Source organism: Bufo gargarizans, chromosome 2, assembly GCF_014858855.1.
Source record: "Bufo gargarizans isolate SCDJY-AF-19 chromosome 2, ASM1485885v1, whole genome shotgun sequence".
Taxonomy (NCBI): Eukaryota; Metazoa; Chordata; class Amphibia; order Anura; family Bufonidae; genus Bufo; species Bufo gargarizans.
The window spans coordinates 249950366-249968013 of NC_058081.1; the positions used below are offsets into that span (position 1 = coordinate 249950366).

Below are 17648 nucleotides of genomic sequence, written 5' to 3' on the forward strand. Positions count from 1 at the left end.
ATTGTACAGGAGGCTGCTTTGCTCTTAAAGCACACAGCACACTGCAGCTCCATTTTGTACGGGGCCTCTCCCCCTAAATGCCTCTAATTCCATACATGTTCTATCTCATTGGGTCAGTTGCAAAAGAACAAGCTTTTGTCGTAGGCCGTCCCCGCTGCAGAAACCCTGAGTGATGCATGTACCCCATGTAATGCATGGACGCACTGGAGCCTCCACAGCAAGAACAGCTTTTAGCTGCTCGTTGTTCTGGCTCAGAGTTAGGGACCCAAACCTAACACCTACTAGTATGTTTGAAATGAGTTGTAGAAACCAGACAATCCCTTAAAGAGGTTGACCGAGTTGAATTTATTATGGTAAAAAAAAACTTAATCTCACCTGCCTATGCCCCGTTCAGTCCAGTGCCAATGATCAGTTCCCTCCACCAGGATGCAGCAGTGATGTCCTGTATACTGCACATAACCACTGCAGGCAATCACTGGCCTCAGTGGTCTCATAATGTGCACTGCTGAGGCCAGTGATTGGCTGCAGCAGTATATGATAGGTCACTGCTGCTGCTGAGTGGGAAGGACATAGTGGCAGCACTGGGCTGGAGAGGTGAGGTTTGAGTTTGCCATTTTTGTACCAAAGTCCCTGCAGTTGGCCAACAATATTTATTATTCAGAACATTAAAGGGATTGCAAAGTGGGTAAAAATTATTTCAATAGAATCAGAACGGGTTAATAAATTAGCCAAATCTTACATCACTGCTCCTGCTCCAACACTTTCAAAAATCCCCCGACTGCCTTGTGTACTTGGTCACTTTTTACAAATTACCTCTCAGCCAATCACTGGCTGAGGCAGGTCACCGTTGCTCAAGTGATTGGCTGGGAAGCCATTTCCTATGTGTTGAGAGGGACCAAAAATGGAAAGAGGAACCAGAGACCAGGGCACTGTTGGAACAAGAGAGGTGGACAAATCGCTGACCTCTGGAAAAAAAAATATATATATAGCTGCAATGACCAAGCATTTCAAGAGCCCCGCTTTTTTTTTTTTTGGTGTATCATACAGCAGGCATCCGGCTAAAATGACCAGTTGTCATTTAACCCCTCAGATGCCACATTCCAAATGGATTGCGGCATCTGTAAGGGTTGCATTGAAAAACTATTTAAAATAGCAATCTGAACAGGGCTTTGGTATTGGCTGGTACCAAAAAGCCCAGTTTTGATTGTCATTTTAAATATGCAGATATTCTTACATTAGGAATTCAACAAAGTCTTGCGTGACTTCCGTCGAGAAGAACATTGCAGTGGAATCGCGGGGCTCAGATTGGTTACTATGACAGCCTGGACACTTCTGAAGATTGCCGGGCCTGCCATGGTAATCTGCCTGCTAAACTGTGCATGAGGCACAGCTTGGTAGGTAGAGAGGCAGAATCCCATTCACCATAATAGATTTCTATTATGGTAATCGGGACAAGAGGTCAAAAGATGCCAGGTTCTAGCCTCCTTAGGGGGCTAAAAGTTATTGTTTAAACAAGTAAAAATTAAAAGCTTAAATCAACCTCCTTTCACTGCGTCCGAAAATGTCTGCACTATAAAATATTTTTATCCTGCGTGGTGTATGCCATAACTGAAAAAATAAATAAAACATCTTTTTGGTCACCATTCTTCCCCCCCCCCCCCCAAAAAAAAATTGAACAGTGATCAAAAAGTTCACTGGCTTTGGAATGTGGCATCTGAGGGGTTAAATGACGACTGGTCATTTTAGCATCTGATCGGCGGGGGTCTGACACCCGGGACCCCCGCCAATCAGCTGTTTGAAAAGGCAGCGGCGCTCCAGCAGACTTCTCACTGTTTACTGCTGGCCCAGTGACGTTATGACTAGTATCAACTGGCCTGGACGGGGCTAAGCTCCATTCAAGTGAACGAAGCTTAGCCGCGCCAAGGCCAGTTGATACTAGTCGTGACATCACAGGGCCAGCGGTAAACAGTGAGAAGGCCGCGGCGCTGCCTTCTCAAACAGCTGATCGGGGGGGTTCCCGGGTGTTGGACCCCTGCCGATCAGATGCTGATGATCTATCCAGAGGATAGATCATCAGTTAAAACAAACTGTAGAACCCCTTTAAGGCATCCCCAAGTCCATTCTCTAAATAAGAGCGGCAGTCAGCAGGTTGGTCATGCACTCCATTCACTTCTATGGGACTCATGTAGACAGCACTCCATTAGTCCCATAGAAATGAATGAAGTGGTGGACATGCGCACTACCACTCCAACTAGACCCAACAGACCCATCATTTACGGAACCATTCATTTCAATTGTTCCGGAAAAAATATGCATTCCGTTTCCGCATTTCCGTTCCGTTGAAAGATAGAACATGTCCTATTATTGCCCGCAAATAATGTCCTATTATTGCCCGTTTTTGCGGAACCATCTATTGAAAATGTTATGGCCAGCCCAATTTTTTCTATGTAATTACTGTATATGCCAAACGGAAAATGGAACGGGAAAAAAAAAAAACGGAACAGCGGATCCGTGAAAAACGGACAGCAAAACACTGAAATAGCCATACGGTAGTGTGAAAGAAGCCTTAAAGGGCTTCTGTCACCCCACTAAAGTGATTTTTTTTTTTTGGGCTGGTGAAATTAGTTATATTGCGATATATCACAATATAATTGTGTCACTTACTTTGATCCAGCAGTTTCTTCAAAAAACGAAGTTTTATCATATGTAAATTCGGTCTCTAACAGCAAGTAGGGCGGCTACTTGCTGCTAGCTGCTGCAGAAATCCGCCCTCTCGTCGTGTTGATTGACAGGGCCAGCCGGGATCTCCTCCTCCGGCCAGCCCTGTCGGCATTTCAAAAATCGCTCGCCTCTGTGGATTCGGCGCAGGCGCTCTGAGATGAGGAGGCTCGTCTCCTCAGAACTCCCTCAGTGCGCCTGCGCCGATGACATCACCGAAATAGAAGACGTCATCGGCGCAGGCGCACTGAGGGAGTGCTGAGGAGACGAGCCTCCTCATCTCAGAGAGCCTGCGCCGAATCCACAGAGGCGCGCGATTTTTGAAATGCCGACAGGGCTGGCCGGAGGAGGAGATCCCGGCTGGCCCTGTCAATCAACACGACGAGAGGGCGGATTTCTGCAGCAGCTAGCAGCAAGTAGCCGCCCTACTTGCTGTAAGAGACCGAATTTACATATGATAAAACTTCGTTTTTTGAAGAAACTGCTGGATCAAAGTAAGTGACACAATTATATTGTGATATATCGCAATATAACTAATTTCACCAGCCCAAAAAAAAAAAAATCACTTTAGTGGGGTGACAGAAGCCCTTTAAAATGTTTTTTTTCCTAGTTACTGTATTCTACTGAAAAGAAAAATTAATATGCTGAAATAAAAACAAACAACCACAGGAAGGAGCTGCATGTCATGCTTACCTGCTTGAAGTGTCCTTGACAATACTGCTGAGCCTGCGGGATGTGGAAGATTTCATCCATATACGGGTCCCGCTGCTCTCGGGTCACTTTAGAAAATAGGAAGCTGGACAGCAGAAAACATCCACTGAACAGAGCAGAGAAGTAGTAACCTTCCAACTTGTCCATGTTTCCTTCAGTGCCAAATATCCTGCAAAAGAAAAAAAATAAGGGATAACTATTAGACTGGTGGGGTCTGATTGCTGGAGCCCCAATTTCCCAAAATAAATGGAATGGCTATTGGAGCATGCACAGTGCCACTCCACAGCGCTCAGCTACTTCCAGCAGTCCCATACAGAATGAATGGACAGCACAGTCAATGCACAACCAGCCAATCCATTCATTTCAGGGTGCGGGCCCACATTCCCATGATCGGTGGGAGGCCAAGTTGTGGAAAAGGATAACTTGTTAAAACTAGAATACCACTTTAATAGCCAGGCAGGAAGCCATTAATTCTAGTGCAAGGACCAAATCTCCTGTAAGCACTCTTTTTAGGACAATTACAAACTGAACGCGCACGCCGAGGCCACGCATGCGCTATGGTGATTTCTTCCTGGCCAGTATAGTATACTTGCCAGGAAGAAGTCACCAGGGCGCATGAGCGGACTCGGCGTGCGCATTCAGTACAGTGCACGGCCGGCCGGGAGAAGACATCAATCAAGATGGAGCCCGCCCCCTGCCGAAACCAGGAAGTGGACAGCGTGCCGGGAGCAGGTAAGTATTAAACGGCGTGTTGAGGATACCCCTTTAAGTTTTATCAATAGAAAGCCCAGGGGGTTGATTTGTTGATTCGCATACACCAGTCCATAATTTGTGACTTTTTAAGGGATTATCCCTAAATAATTATTTGTAATTGCTAGTGTTTTTCTACAGGGTAGTTATTAGGTAACTGAAAGGGGTTATCCCATGATAAATGTAAAAAATGAAAATCAGACATCATATAATACATGACAATCTCTTTCTAACAAAGCTAGAACCAGCCCTGTACCTCACATGGATCCAGAGATCTCCCCATTCATTGCTCTGCCAGATTTATATCAAGCTGACAGCTCAGGGGAGTGTCTTCTGCTGCAGCTAAGGGGGCGTGTCTCAGCTCTCCCTATCACAGCTCAGGGGAGTGTATTTTCTGCTGCAGCTCAGGGGGCGTGTCTCAGCTCTCCCTATCACAGCTCAGGGGAGTGTCTTCTGCTGCAGCTAAGGGGGGCGTGTCTCAGCTCTCCCTATCACAGCTCAGGAGGCAGCTGAAGGATGAAACTGAGCATGTGCGGCGTTCTCAGCGAGTAGGACAAAGAAATAAGAAATTAAGTGACACTATACAGAATAATTTTATTGAACTCAGTGGCTATACAATTTTTTTTTATTACATACAATTACAGAAGTATTCAGATCCAGATGCTGGATTGAAAACTGTAGAATATTTTTCGTGGGACAGCCCCTTTAAAGAGGACCTTTCACCGATTATGACACTGAACTAAATATACAGGAATATAGAGCGGCGCCCGGGGATCTCACTGCACTTACTATTATCCCCGGGCAGCGCTCCGTTCTCCCGCTATGCCCTCCGGTATCTCCGGCCACTAAGTTATAGTAGGCGTAGATTTCAGTCACTAAGTTATGGTAGGCGGAGTCTGCCCTTGTTCTGCTCTAGCGCTGGCCAATCGCAGCGCAGAGCTTACAGCCTGGGAGGTTATTTTCTCCCAGGCTGTGAGCTCTGCAATGCAATTGGCCAGCGCTACAGCAGAACAAGGGCAGACTCCGCCTACCAAAACTTAGTGACCGGAGATACCGGAGGGCATAGCAGGAGAACGGAGCGGCGCCCAGGAATAATAGTAAGTGCAGTGAGATCCCCGGGCGCCGCTCTATATTCCTGTATATTTAGTTCACAGTGTCATAATCGGTGAAAGGTCCTCTTTAATGTCCATAGTGACGTAAACAGGTTGATAAATTCCCTTTATGAGTCTGTCCCCAGTCCTTCTGATTTTATTTAACATACAGGGACTCTAAATGTACATGTGCTATTCAGTTTTATGTTTGTGACACAGATGCACTACCCATTTGTTTAGGCTACCTGCACATGCTGCGGATTATCTAGGTTTTCTCCCACATGAATCAGCATGTGGAAAAAAACTCAGTAATAAAAGTACCAGCAAAGTGAAGGAGATTTCATAAATCTCCTGTACGCTTTGTCCACATATTTTCTGTGCAGAAATTAACCTGCCGTGTGGATCCTGAAATCTGCAGCACAGCAGTTGTTTCTGGAGATATTTACTGCGGATTTCACACTTTGTAATGCAATCCTTTGCCTGCTTCATGTGACAGCATTATACAATGAAATCATGTCGCCAGGGCCTACATATTAAAAAGGGGTTATCCGAGTAATGGGAAAAAAAATAAAAATGTCTTACCTAGGGTTGCCACGATACCAAAAATTTTGATTCGATTGCGATACCACGCAAAAAAATAAAACACTAAAACAGACGCCTGCATTCTGCATTTTATGGAACGTCTGGACCATAATAGAACAGTCCGATCCTAATTTTTGTCGGGAGAAGGTGACCCGAAAAAAAAAAAAAAAAAGGTAAATTGCACGTTTTTTATTCTTTTTCCTGTTATGGCGTTCACCGCATAAGATTTTTAATATTCAATAGTTCGCATTTTCAGGGGTGGCGAAATGAAATATAAAATATATAAACAATAAAAAAATAAACATATGTAAAATTTGGTAAGAGGAGGATTTATACTTTTAGTATTTTGGTGTTTTTTTGTTTTTTTTTTAACTTAGAGCAGCACGTGCCATGTCAATTCAACTTGCGTGTGAAAGAGGCAGAGCAGCAGAGGGTCTAGGCGCAAATGGCGACAAGACTACAAAGTCTTGTCGCCATTTTGGTCGCCATCTGGAGCCCTGTACTTACACCTTTACATAGTTCTGTTATTCTTCCTTTGTTTACATGCTGCAGCAAAGCTGTGGGGGCGTGTAACAACAATGACTGAGCTGTCCCTCATGAATATTTGTGGGTGTGAATAATCTGCCCTTCCCCGGCCCCTGCACTGCAGTGCTTGCTCTACACAACCTAACCTTGCATATAAACACTGTCACATGGTCATCTCCTAGCTCACACAGGCAGATCTTACTGTCACATTGCAGATACATCACACGCTGTACTACATACATCACACACACGTATGTGGTGCAGTATGTAGTGAATTCAGACAGGCTATTATAGCCAAGTGGTAAAGTACAGGGAAGATCCGCCATACTGGACTGGACTTTATAACTTCACTATAATAGCCTGATGTTATTTAGACCAGTAATGGTCCCCTGCATAAATCCCCACCACCCGTTCACATCACCGCTATTTATTTCTGTTGTTCTCTTCTAATGGAGAAGAACAACAAAAATAATGTAAGTGCTAGATCGGGTATGTAAGGGTGGGTTTTTCTCATACGATCAACATACACCATGGAGCTCAATTGTATATATAAAAAAATAAAATTACTGTACAGCAGCGGCGGCATGAAGCGCACGGCGTCATAGCAACCAATGACGCCGTGCGCTTCTGCTCTGAACAGGAATCCAGCCCGGCATACCACGGACCGCTCTCAGCCGTGTGCATTCGGCCTTAATGCAACCTATTAACGATACCACTCAATTGAAAAACAAACTGAAATCTTTGGGGGGGGGGGGGGGGGGGAGAAAAAATAAAATAAAATAATAGTGTGGTTGCATACGTGTGCACACCCTCTTATAACTGGGGATGTAGCTATGGTCAGAATTAAGCAATCACATTCAAAATGATGTTAAAAAGGAGTCAGCATACACCTGCCATCATTTAAAGTGCCTCTGATTAACCCCAAATAAAGTTCAGCTGCTCTAGTTGGTCTTTCCTGAAATTTTCTTAGTCGCATCACACAGCAAAAGCCATGGTCCACAGAGAGCTTCCAAAGCATCAGAGGGATCTCATTGTTAAAAGGTATCAGTCAGAAGAAGGGTACAAAAGAATTTCTAAGACATTAGATATACCATGGAACACAGTAAAGACAGTCATCATCAAGTGGAGAAAATATGGCACAACAGTGACATTACCAAGAACTGGACGTCCCTCCAAAATTGATGAAAAGACTTGAAGAAAACTGGTCTGCGAGGCTACCAAGAGGCCTACAGCAACATTAAACGAGCTGCAGGAATATCTGGCAAGTACTGGCTGTGTGGTACATGTCACAACAATCTCCCGTATTCTTCATATGTTTGGGTTATGGGGTAGAGTGGCAAGACGAAAGCCTTTTCTTATGAAGAAAAACGTCCAAGTCAGGCTACATTTTGCAAAAACACATCTGAAGTCTCCCAAAAGCATGTGGGAAAACAACATTGCTTACCGGTAATTGGTTTTCTCGATACCCATGAAGGCACCCCATGCGACCAGGGACCTCCCATCCGGGACAGGAAACCTGAGAAGATAAAAGGTTCACACCCCCACCAAGCACCAGTGATAGTAATAAACAGTACTCCGGAGGTGAACACACTTAACCACTTACCGCTACTCTAACGCCGAAAGGCGTCATCTCTGCGGCGCTCCCAGGCTACGCTAACGCCGATTGGCGTCATCTCGCGTGAGCCGAGATTTCCTGTGAACGCGCGCACACAGGAACGCATAGTGCACAAGTTCATCTGCAGCCTGCCGGCCGCGATCATTGGCTGGCAGGCTGTAGATTTTTGAATCGTCCAATGAAATGGTTATGTCAGACGCTATTTTGAAAATAGCGTCTGATATAACTGCTGCCTGGTCCTCTGGTGGTCCCTTTCGCTTGGATCGACCACCAGAGGACACAGGCAGCTCAGTAAGTAGCACCAAACACCACACTACACATTAGATATTACCCTGTCATTTATTAACCCCTTATTTAGCACCTGATCACCCATATTAGACTCCCTGATCACCCTGATCACCCCCTTGTCCACCCCCCTGTCATTGATCACCCCCCCTGTAAGGGTCCCTCACCCCTGCCAGGTAGTTAGCTACTTGCTAGGTAGTTTAGCGCCCACCGCACCTCAGTCACCGATTAGTCGCTGATTAGCGTCATCGCTGTCGCTAATCAGCACTAGTACTATATAGTATCTGTAAGTGATCAATACTGATCGCAATCAGATCTATATAAGTACATTAGGGTCACCTTAGGTTCTACAAAAAACGCAGTGTTCGCCCAATCAGGCCTGATCTTGTGCGCACACTTGCGTTCAGTCCGCCCCACCGCAGTGACAGAATTTTTTTTTTCTGATCACTGCAAAAACACCGTAAAATCGCTGCGGCGCTATAAAAGATCACTTTTGAGCTTTTTGGATCTTTATTAGCGATCGCAGCTTTACTTCGCAAGCACTCCCTTTTACTAGGCAGGTTTGCTCTTTTTCCTGGGTAGTCTCAGAGGAATACCCCCTAAATTTAGTGAACCCAAAATGTCAAACAAGGGGTATTCCGCTGAAGAGGCCTACAGGATTCTGGCCGTGATGGATGAAAGCGATGGGGACGCCTCATCCGCTGAATCCAGTGGTTCAGAATATGAACCTGTAGACAGCAGTGGCACTCTAACGGCTAGTGAGGATGACGAGGTAGAGGTCCCTGCTACGGCCAGACGTACCCGATCCCATGTAAGAGTTGTGCCTACCCTGCATGATGATCCTCATTTGCAGCAGAGTGGTGCTAGCGCTGATCTTGTTTATGGTGCGGCATACACCAGCAGCGCAGCACACCCTGGACCTTCTACCAGCACTGCCGTATTCCCTGGTGAAGTGGCGAGCACCAGAAGGGCAGTTCCAGCTGGTACGGTGGCACGTGCAATAACTCCCCCGTCGCAGCCACCGCGTTCACAGGCCCGTAGAACCCTTAGTCTCCCAGAGGTGCTGGCAAATCCTAATTGGCAATCCCCTGATTCCGCCGCACCCGTATTGCCCCCTTTCACCGCCCAGTCTGGAGTTCGCGTGGAGACGGCTCATTTAGGATCGGCCCTTCAGTTTTTTGAGCTGTTCTTCACCGCGGATCTCTATGACCTAGTTGTGGCAGAAACCAACCGCTACGCCACACAGTTTATTACCGCCAATCCGGAAAGCTTCTATGCCCAGCCTTTCCGGTGGAAACCAGTCACTGTTTCCGAGTTTAAATTTTTTTTGGGCCTTCTCCTCAGCATGGGTCTAACTAAAAAAAATGTATTGCGGTCATATTGGTCTAAAGACCCAATACATTTCATGCCCATGTTCTCTGCTGCAATGTCTAGGGCACGTTTTGAGGCCATCATGTGCTTTATGCATTTTACGGACAATAGCACCTGTCATCCAAGAGGCCACCCTGCTTATGACCGGCTCCATAAAATTCGGCCCCTCATAGACCATTTGTCATCCAGATTTGCAGATGCGTATACCCCTAATCAAAACATCTGCATAGACGAGTCCCTAGTACATTTTACCGGGCGCCTTGGCATAAAACAGTACATCCCCAGCAAGCGCGCCCGGTATGGGGTCAAACTGTATAAGCTCTGTGAAAGGGCCACAGGCTATACATATCGTTTTAGGGTCTATGAGGGAAAAGACTCAAAACTGGAGCCGGTCGGATGTCCTGACTACCTGGGGAGCAGTGGCAAGATTGTCTGGGACTTGGTGTCACCCTTACTCCACAAGGGGTACCACTTATACGTGGACAATTTTTACTCAAGCGTGGCCCTCTTTCGGCACTTACATCTAGTCGGAATTCAATGCTGTGGCACCGCGCGACCTAGTCGCCGGGGCTTCCCCCAACGGCTCGTTAGTACCCGACTTGCACGGGGGGAGAGGGCTGCCTTGTGTGACCAAGAACTGCTCGCGGTGAAGTGGAGGGACAAGAGGGACGTTTACCTTCTGTCCACCATTCACGCAGACACGACTGTCCAAATTGAACGGGCAACTGGAGTCATTGTGAAACCCCTCTCTGTCCACGACTATAACCTTCACATGGGAGGGGTGGACTTCAATGACCAGATGTTGGCTCCCTATTTAGTTTCCCGCAGAACCAGACGCTGGTATAAGAAGGTGTCTGTTTATTTGATCCAATTGGCGATGTACAATAGTTTTGTTCTCTACAGTAAGGCTGGGAGAACAGGATCCTTCCTAAAATTCCAGGAAGAGATCATTTCGGAAATCCTGTATCCAGGAGGGTCCGTGCCCCAAGGCCCTGATGTAGTGAGCCGGCTACATGGCAGACATTTCCCGTCTGTCTATCCTGGTACCCCAACTCAACGTTCCACAAGAAAAAGATGTCGTGTCTGTAGCAGGGGTGGAATAAGGCGTGACCCCACCTTTTTTTGTCCTGACTGTCCTGACCAGCCTGCCCTATGCATAGGGGAGTGTTTCCGCAAGTTCCACACTCAGGTACACTATTAGCATAGGGATTGCGTACACAGGACAGGCACACAGGGGTCTTAGGGCCCTTTCACACAGAGCTGCCACAAACCTCTCCTTTCACCTGGGACAAAGTGCATAATGTACTTCGCCGCATCTCTGGGCGATTTGCGCTTTGCACATTGTCCCATGGGGAAGGAGAGGTTTGTTCAATAAAGGTAAAAAAAAAAAAAAAAAAAAAAAAAATCACCGGTAAGCAAAAAAGTTATTGTTCTGTTTCAAAAGTTTATAAAAGTTAATGTTAATAAATTTATTGCGTTGCGGCCTGTTTTTTTTTTTTTTTTTTTTACCTTCTAGGTGGACCAAGCGATCAAGCAGCTGCAGCACTGATGTGCATTCTGACAGAAGCATTGCGCTGCTGTCAGATTACACAAAAGTCGGTGTATGCGGCGCTGCAAGACGAGATTTCTCCTCTGCAGTAACAGATATGTTTGCCGAGGCATACGAGCTGAGGAGGAGGCGGCGTTCCTATGCTTTGGCAAACACTTTGTATATATAAAAAAAAATATAAAAAATCCCGGCAATGATTTATTCATCCACATCGATTGATGTGAATGGAGAAATCGGGTTTGCCAGGGCATACGAGCTAAGTGGGTATGGATGTTGGGCGGAGCTCCTATGTCCTGGCAGACGCCTTTCCCCTCCTTTTTTTTTTGGGCAGAGATTTTTTCATCCACATTGATCGATGCGAATGAAGAAATCTGTGCCGTTCATTTTTTTCTTTCAGCCCAGAGGCTGAACGGGAAAAAAAAATCTCATTACCTGTATGCTCAATATAAGGAGAATAGCAGAAACTCCTAATGCTGGCCATACATGTAATGATTGCGGAGACCCTCAAATGCCAGGGCAGTACAAACACCCCACAACTGACCCCATTTTGGAAAGAAGACACCCCAAGGTATTCCGTGAGGGGCATATTGAGTCCATGAAAGTTTTAAATTTTTGACCCAAGTTAGCGGAAATTGAGACTTTGTGAGAAAAAAAAAAAATAATAATCAATTTCCGCTAACTTATGCCAAAAATGTTTTTTTCTATGAACTCGCCATGCCCCTCATTGAATACCTTGGGGTGTCTTCTTTCCAAAATGGGGTCACATGTGGGGTATTTATACTGCCCTGGCTTTTTAGGGGCCCTAAAGCGTGAGAAGAAGTCTGGGACCGAAATGTCTAAAAATGCCCTCCTAAAAGGAATTTGGGCACCTTTGCGCATCTAGGCTGCAAAAAAGTGTCACACATGTGGTATCGCCGTACTCAGGAGAAGTTGGGGAATGTGTTTTGGGGTGTCATTTTACATATACCCATGCTGGGTGGGATAAATATCTTGGTCAAATGCCAACTTTGTATAAAAAAATGGGAAATGTTGTCTTTTGCCAAGATATTTCTCTCACCCAGCATGGGTATATGTAAAATGACACCCCAAAACACATTCCCCAACTTCTCCTGAGTACGGCGATACCAGATGTGTGACACTTTTTTGCAGCCAAGGTGGGCAAAGGGGCACACATTCCAAAGAGCACCTTTAGGATTTCGCAGGCCATTTTTTACACATTTTGATTGCAAGGTACTTCTCACGCATATGGTCCCCTAAATTGCCAGGGCAGTATAACTACCCCACAAGTGACCCCATTTTGGAAAGAAGACACCCCAAGGTATTCCGTGAGGGGCACTGCGAGTTCCTAGAATTTTTTATTTTTTGTCACAAGTTAGCGGAAAATGATGATTTTTTTTATTTTTATTTTTTTCCTTACAAAGTCTCATATTCCACTAACTTGCGACAAAAAATAAAAAATTCGAGGAACTCGCCATGCCCCTCATGGAATACCTTGGGGTGTCTTCTTTCCAAAATGGGGTCACTTGTGGGGTAGTTATACTGCCCTGGCAATTTAGGGGCCCAAATGTGTGAGAAGTAGTTTGAAATCAAAATCTGTAAAAAATGGCTGGTGAAATCCGAAAGGTGCACTTTGGAATGTGTGCCCCTTTGCCCACCTTGGCAGCAAAAAAGTGTCACACATGTGGTATCGCCGTACTCAGGAGAAGTTGGGGAATGTGTTTTGGGGTGTCATTTTACATATACCCATGCTGGGTGAGAGAAATATCTTGGCAAAAGACAACATTTCCCATTTTTTTATACAAAGTTGGCATTTGACCAAGATATTTTTCTCACCCAGCATGGGTATATGTAAAATGACACCCCAAAACACATTCCCCAACTTCTCCTGAGTACGGCGATACCAGATGTGTCACACTTTTTTGCAGCCAAGGTGGGCAAAAGGGCATATATTCCAAAGTGCACCTTTCGGATTTCGCAGGCCATTTTTTACACATTTTGATTTCACACTACTTCTCACGCATTTGGGCCCCTAAATTGCCAGGGCAGTATAACTACCCCACAAGTGACCCCATTTTGGAAAGAAGACACCCCAAGGTATTCCATGAGGGGCATGGCGAGTTCCTAGAATTTTTTATTTTCTGTCGCAAGTTAGTGGAATATGAGACTTTGTAAGAAAAAAATAAAATAAAAAATAAATCATCATTTTCCGCTAACTTGTGACAAAAAATAAAAACTTCTATGAGCTCACTATGCCCATCAGCGAATACCTTAGGGTGTCTACTTTCCGAAATGGGGTCATTTGTGGGGTTTTTCTACTGTTTGGGCATTGTAGAACCTCAGGAAACATGACAGGTGCTCAGAAAATCAGAGCCGTTTCAAAAAGCGGAAATTCACATTTTTGTACCATAGTTTGTAAACGCTATAACTTTTACCCAAACCATTTTTTTTTTTACCCAAACATTTTTTTTTTTATCAAAGACATGTAGAACAATAAATTTAGCGAAAAATTTATATATGGATGTGGTTTTTTTTGCAAAATTTTACAACTGAAAGTGAAAAATGTCATTTTTTTGCAAAAAAATCGTTAAATTTCAATTAATAACAAAAAAAGTAAAAATGTCAGCAGCAATGAAATACCACCAAATGAAAGCTCTATTAGTGAGAAGAAAAGGAGGTAAAATTCATTTGGGTGGTAAGTTGCATGACCGAGCGATAAACTGCTAAAGTTGTGGAGTGCCGATTTGTAAAAAAGGGCCTGGTCACTAGGGGGGTATAAACCTGTGGTCCTTAAGTGGTTAAGAAAAGAAAGAGAGATCCAATACGGTACATTATCTCTCTTCTGAATTAGACTGTTCATTAGGGAATTTCCCTAATAATTTTACCGAGGAGTAGAAGGCTACTCCATACTAAACCTATTAAGGTAACTAGAATATCTAAAAAATATATATATATTTTTATTATTTTTTTTTGGGGGTGCCGTCATGGGTATCGAGAAAACCAATTACCGGTAAGCAATGTTGTTTTCCCCTCACCCATGACGGCACCCCATGCGAGATAGACTATTAATGAGGAAATTAGGGTGGGACCACCGCCTGAAGCACCTTCCTACCAAAGGCGGAATCCGCGTGAAGTTGGAGCCTGTAATGATTTAAGAACGTATGTGGAGAATTCCACATTGCTGCTCTACAAATTTGAGCCAGAGAGGCATCTGCCTTTTCGGCCCAGGACATAGCCACCGCTCGGGTGGAGTGACCTCCAAACCCTGAAGGGGGAGAGAGGCCCTGTGCTAGGTAGGCTGCGGAAATGGCCCTTTTGACCCATCTGGCAATGACTGCCATTGACACTTTTCGCCCCTTATTTTTACCCCAAAACTGAATAAGGAGGTTTTCTTTCAACCTCCAGGCAGAGGTAGACTCCAAATAAGTTAACAGACATCTTTTAACGTCCAGGCAATGATACTCCCTTTCTAAATCATTGCAAGGATTTGTGCAAAAGGATGGAAGGATAAAATCTTGACTTCTGTGGAAGTCCGTGACTACTTTTGGCTGAAAGGACGGGAGTGGCCTAATAATAACTTTGTCATCTAAGATCTGGGTATACGGTGGAAATGCTGAGAAGGCTTGAATCTCTGAAATCCTTCTAGCTGATGTAATGGCCAGTAAAAAGGATATTTTAAAAGAGAGCATGTCTATGGGGATCTCTGACAGGGGTTCAAAAGGTTTCTGTGACAGGGCAGTCAAAACAGTGTTTAAGTCCCAAGGAGGGGACAAAGGTCTTATCGAAGGGCGGATCCTGGAGGCCGCTGAAATAAACCTCTTTACCCAAGGATGAAGGGCCAACTGTACATAGAAAAAGTAACTTAAAGCCGCCACATACACTCTCAGGGTGGAAGCCCTAAGCCCCTTGTCCGGACCAGCTTGTAGAAAGTCTAGGACTCTTGAGACATTTGGAGGAGAGAAAGGGTCAGGACTGATCCCTAAGAAGGAGGAGAAGACCTCCCAGATCTTATTATATTTCCTAGCTGTAGTAGATTTACTACTTCCCAGAATGGTGGTAACTACTGATTGGGAAAGGCCCAGACCTAACCAAATCCCCCTTTCAGTCTCCACACTGCCAGGTGCAAGATTTTGGGGTTGGGATGCAGGATTGGGCCTTGATACAATAGATCCTCCCGAGGAGGCAGAATCCAGGGGGGGGGCTATCACTAAGATTAGGAGGTTGGAGTACCAGGATCTTTTCGGCCATACTGGGGCAATCAGGGTAATTATCGCTCTCTCCCTCTGGACTTTCTTTAGGACCTGCGGTATTAGGGAAAAAGGAGGGAAGGCATAACCCTCCTCCTGAGACCAGTCCTGTGCCAATCAGTCTAGGGCTGTTGGATTGTCCAAACGATTCAGGGAGAAGAATCTCTCTACTTTTTCATTCTTCCTGGAGGCAAAAAGGTCTACCGTGGGGAGACCAAATTTTTGCGTTAACTGGGAGAATACCTTTGGGTTTAGACACCAATCTCCCTGTTTTAGCTGGACGCGGCTCAGAAAAATTGGCCACTATGTTCTCCTTCCCTTTTATGTGGACTGCCGACAGGGACAGATGCTTCTGCTCTGCCAGCTGGAAAATCTGGTGACAAAGTTTTGCCAGAGAAGGTACCCTCGTTCCACCTTGATGGTTGACGTATGTGACTGTTGTTGAGTTGTCTGAGTATAGAATTATTTTCATGTGGGATATGCCCGGAACTATTGATTTTAACGCCATTTCCACTGCCTTTAGCTCTTTGAAGTTTGAGGTGGCTTTCCTGGTGTTCAAATCCCACCTCCCTTGCAGCCTTTGTTCTTCGAGTGAGCCCCCCACCCCCATGGGCTGGCATCCGTAGTTATTAGTATCGGATCCTGAAAAGACCAGGATACCCCTGCTGAAAGATTCTCTGGCACTGTCCACCAAAAGAGAGACATCATCGCGTATAAATGGAAAGTCCGATCTAACGACTGTTTGCAACCATCCCATTGGTGCAGGATGCACAACTGTAGCTTCCTCGTATGGGCCTGCGCATATGGGACTGCAGGAATTGTTGCTGTCAGGTGGCCCAGAACTGCCATCTCCTTTCTGAACAAGCAGAGGTAAGACCTGAAAAGATCCCAAACATGTTCCCTGATGGAGATATCTTGGTGGACGGAAGGAACGTTTTTTTCTACCCGGGAATCTAACAGGATGCCTAAAAACACACAGGTCTGAGATGGTGACAGGCAAGACTTTTTCCAATTTATTTTCCAGCCCAGGTTTTTTAATAGGGAGCAGGAAACTAATTTTTCTTTTGTCTGGGAAATAAACAGGAAGTCGTCTAGATATGGCAGCAACGGAACCCCTGACAATCTTAGAAAGGAAGCCACCTCTGCAATCACTTTCGTAAAGATTCTGGGGGCTTGTGAAACCCGAAAAGGTAGGGTTTTGTACTGCAAGGTGTAGACACTCTCCCTGAACCCAGACCGCCATCCTTAAAATTTTTGGGGAGGACGCATGAATTGGCACATGGTAATATGCGTCTTCTAAGTCCAGTGTCGCCATCCAGCAATCTCTTGATAGGAGATCTATGGTTGATCTTATGGTCTCCATGCAAAACTTCTTGTATTTGAGAAACCTGTTTAGTTTCTTTAAGTTTAGGATTACTCGGAAGGAGCCATTGGGTTTTCTCACTAAAAAATGAGGAGAGTAAAATCCCTTGCCCCTCTCTGCCTGTGGAACCGGGACTACTACCCCCTTGCGTAGAAGAAGCAACACCTCTGACTCGAAGGCCTGTTTTTTTATCTGGTCCTTGGGGCAGTCTGTCTGAACGAATAAATCCCGGGGGTCAGAAATTCCAACCGGAACCCTTCTCCAATCCCTCCCAGGATCCAACCGTTTTTGGTTACCGTTTTCCAGGCTGGGAGAAAAAGAGATAATCTTCCCCCCACCTGGGATTCAGCGTCATTGCTTATCCTTAAGTCTTGGGTCCTGGGGCTTAAAAAGGAAACCTCCTGATTTCTTAGGAAATCTATCCTTTTCCCTTCTGTCGTACTGTCTACCCCTTTGTTTTTTATTCTGGTATTTACGAGAATGGGGGGGGGGGGCGTTGAGGAACCGGAATACCCTTTTTGTATAAGGTTTTTTCCAGTATGTCGTCAAGAGACGATCCAAAAAGTCTGTCACCTTCACAAGGGATGGAGCACAGTCTGGCCTTCGAGCCCTGATCTGCTTTCCAGGATTTCAGCCAGATAGCTCTCCTAGCCGCATTAGACAAGGCGGATGATCTGGCCAAAAACCTAACCATATCCGTGTTGGCATCCGCTAGAAAGTCAACGGCTTTAAAAAAAGGTAGGAAGGGAGGCCAAAACTTCCTCTCTTGGCTTCTTTTCACTGAGATGCTGTTCTAACTGTTCCAACCAGATATGCAGTGATCTTGAAACCCATGAGGCTGCGA

The 17648-nt window shown here is 45.3% G+C and overlaps 1 protein-coding gene across 2 annotated transcripts in view; it reads right to left on the reverse strand.

Annotated features, from left to right (window-relative positions):
- The window catches only part of LOC122927895 (dol-P-Glc:Glc(2)Man(9)GlcNAc(2)-PP-Dol alpha-1,2-glucosyltransferase-like), a 39872-nt gene that overhangs the window by 9617 nt on the left and 12607 nt on the right, over window positions 1-17648 (reverse strand). For both annotated transcript variants that reach the window (XM_044280217.1, XM_044280218.1), the window contains exon 2: window positions 3412-3598. In XM_044280217.1, coding sequence (XP_044136152.1) covers window positions 3412-3576 — 165 coding nt within the window. In that variant the 5' untranslated portion in view covers window positions 3577-3598. The remainder of the gene's footprint in view (window positions 1-3411; window positions 3599-17648) is intronic.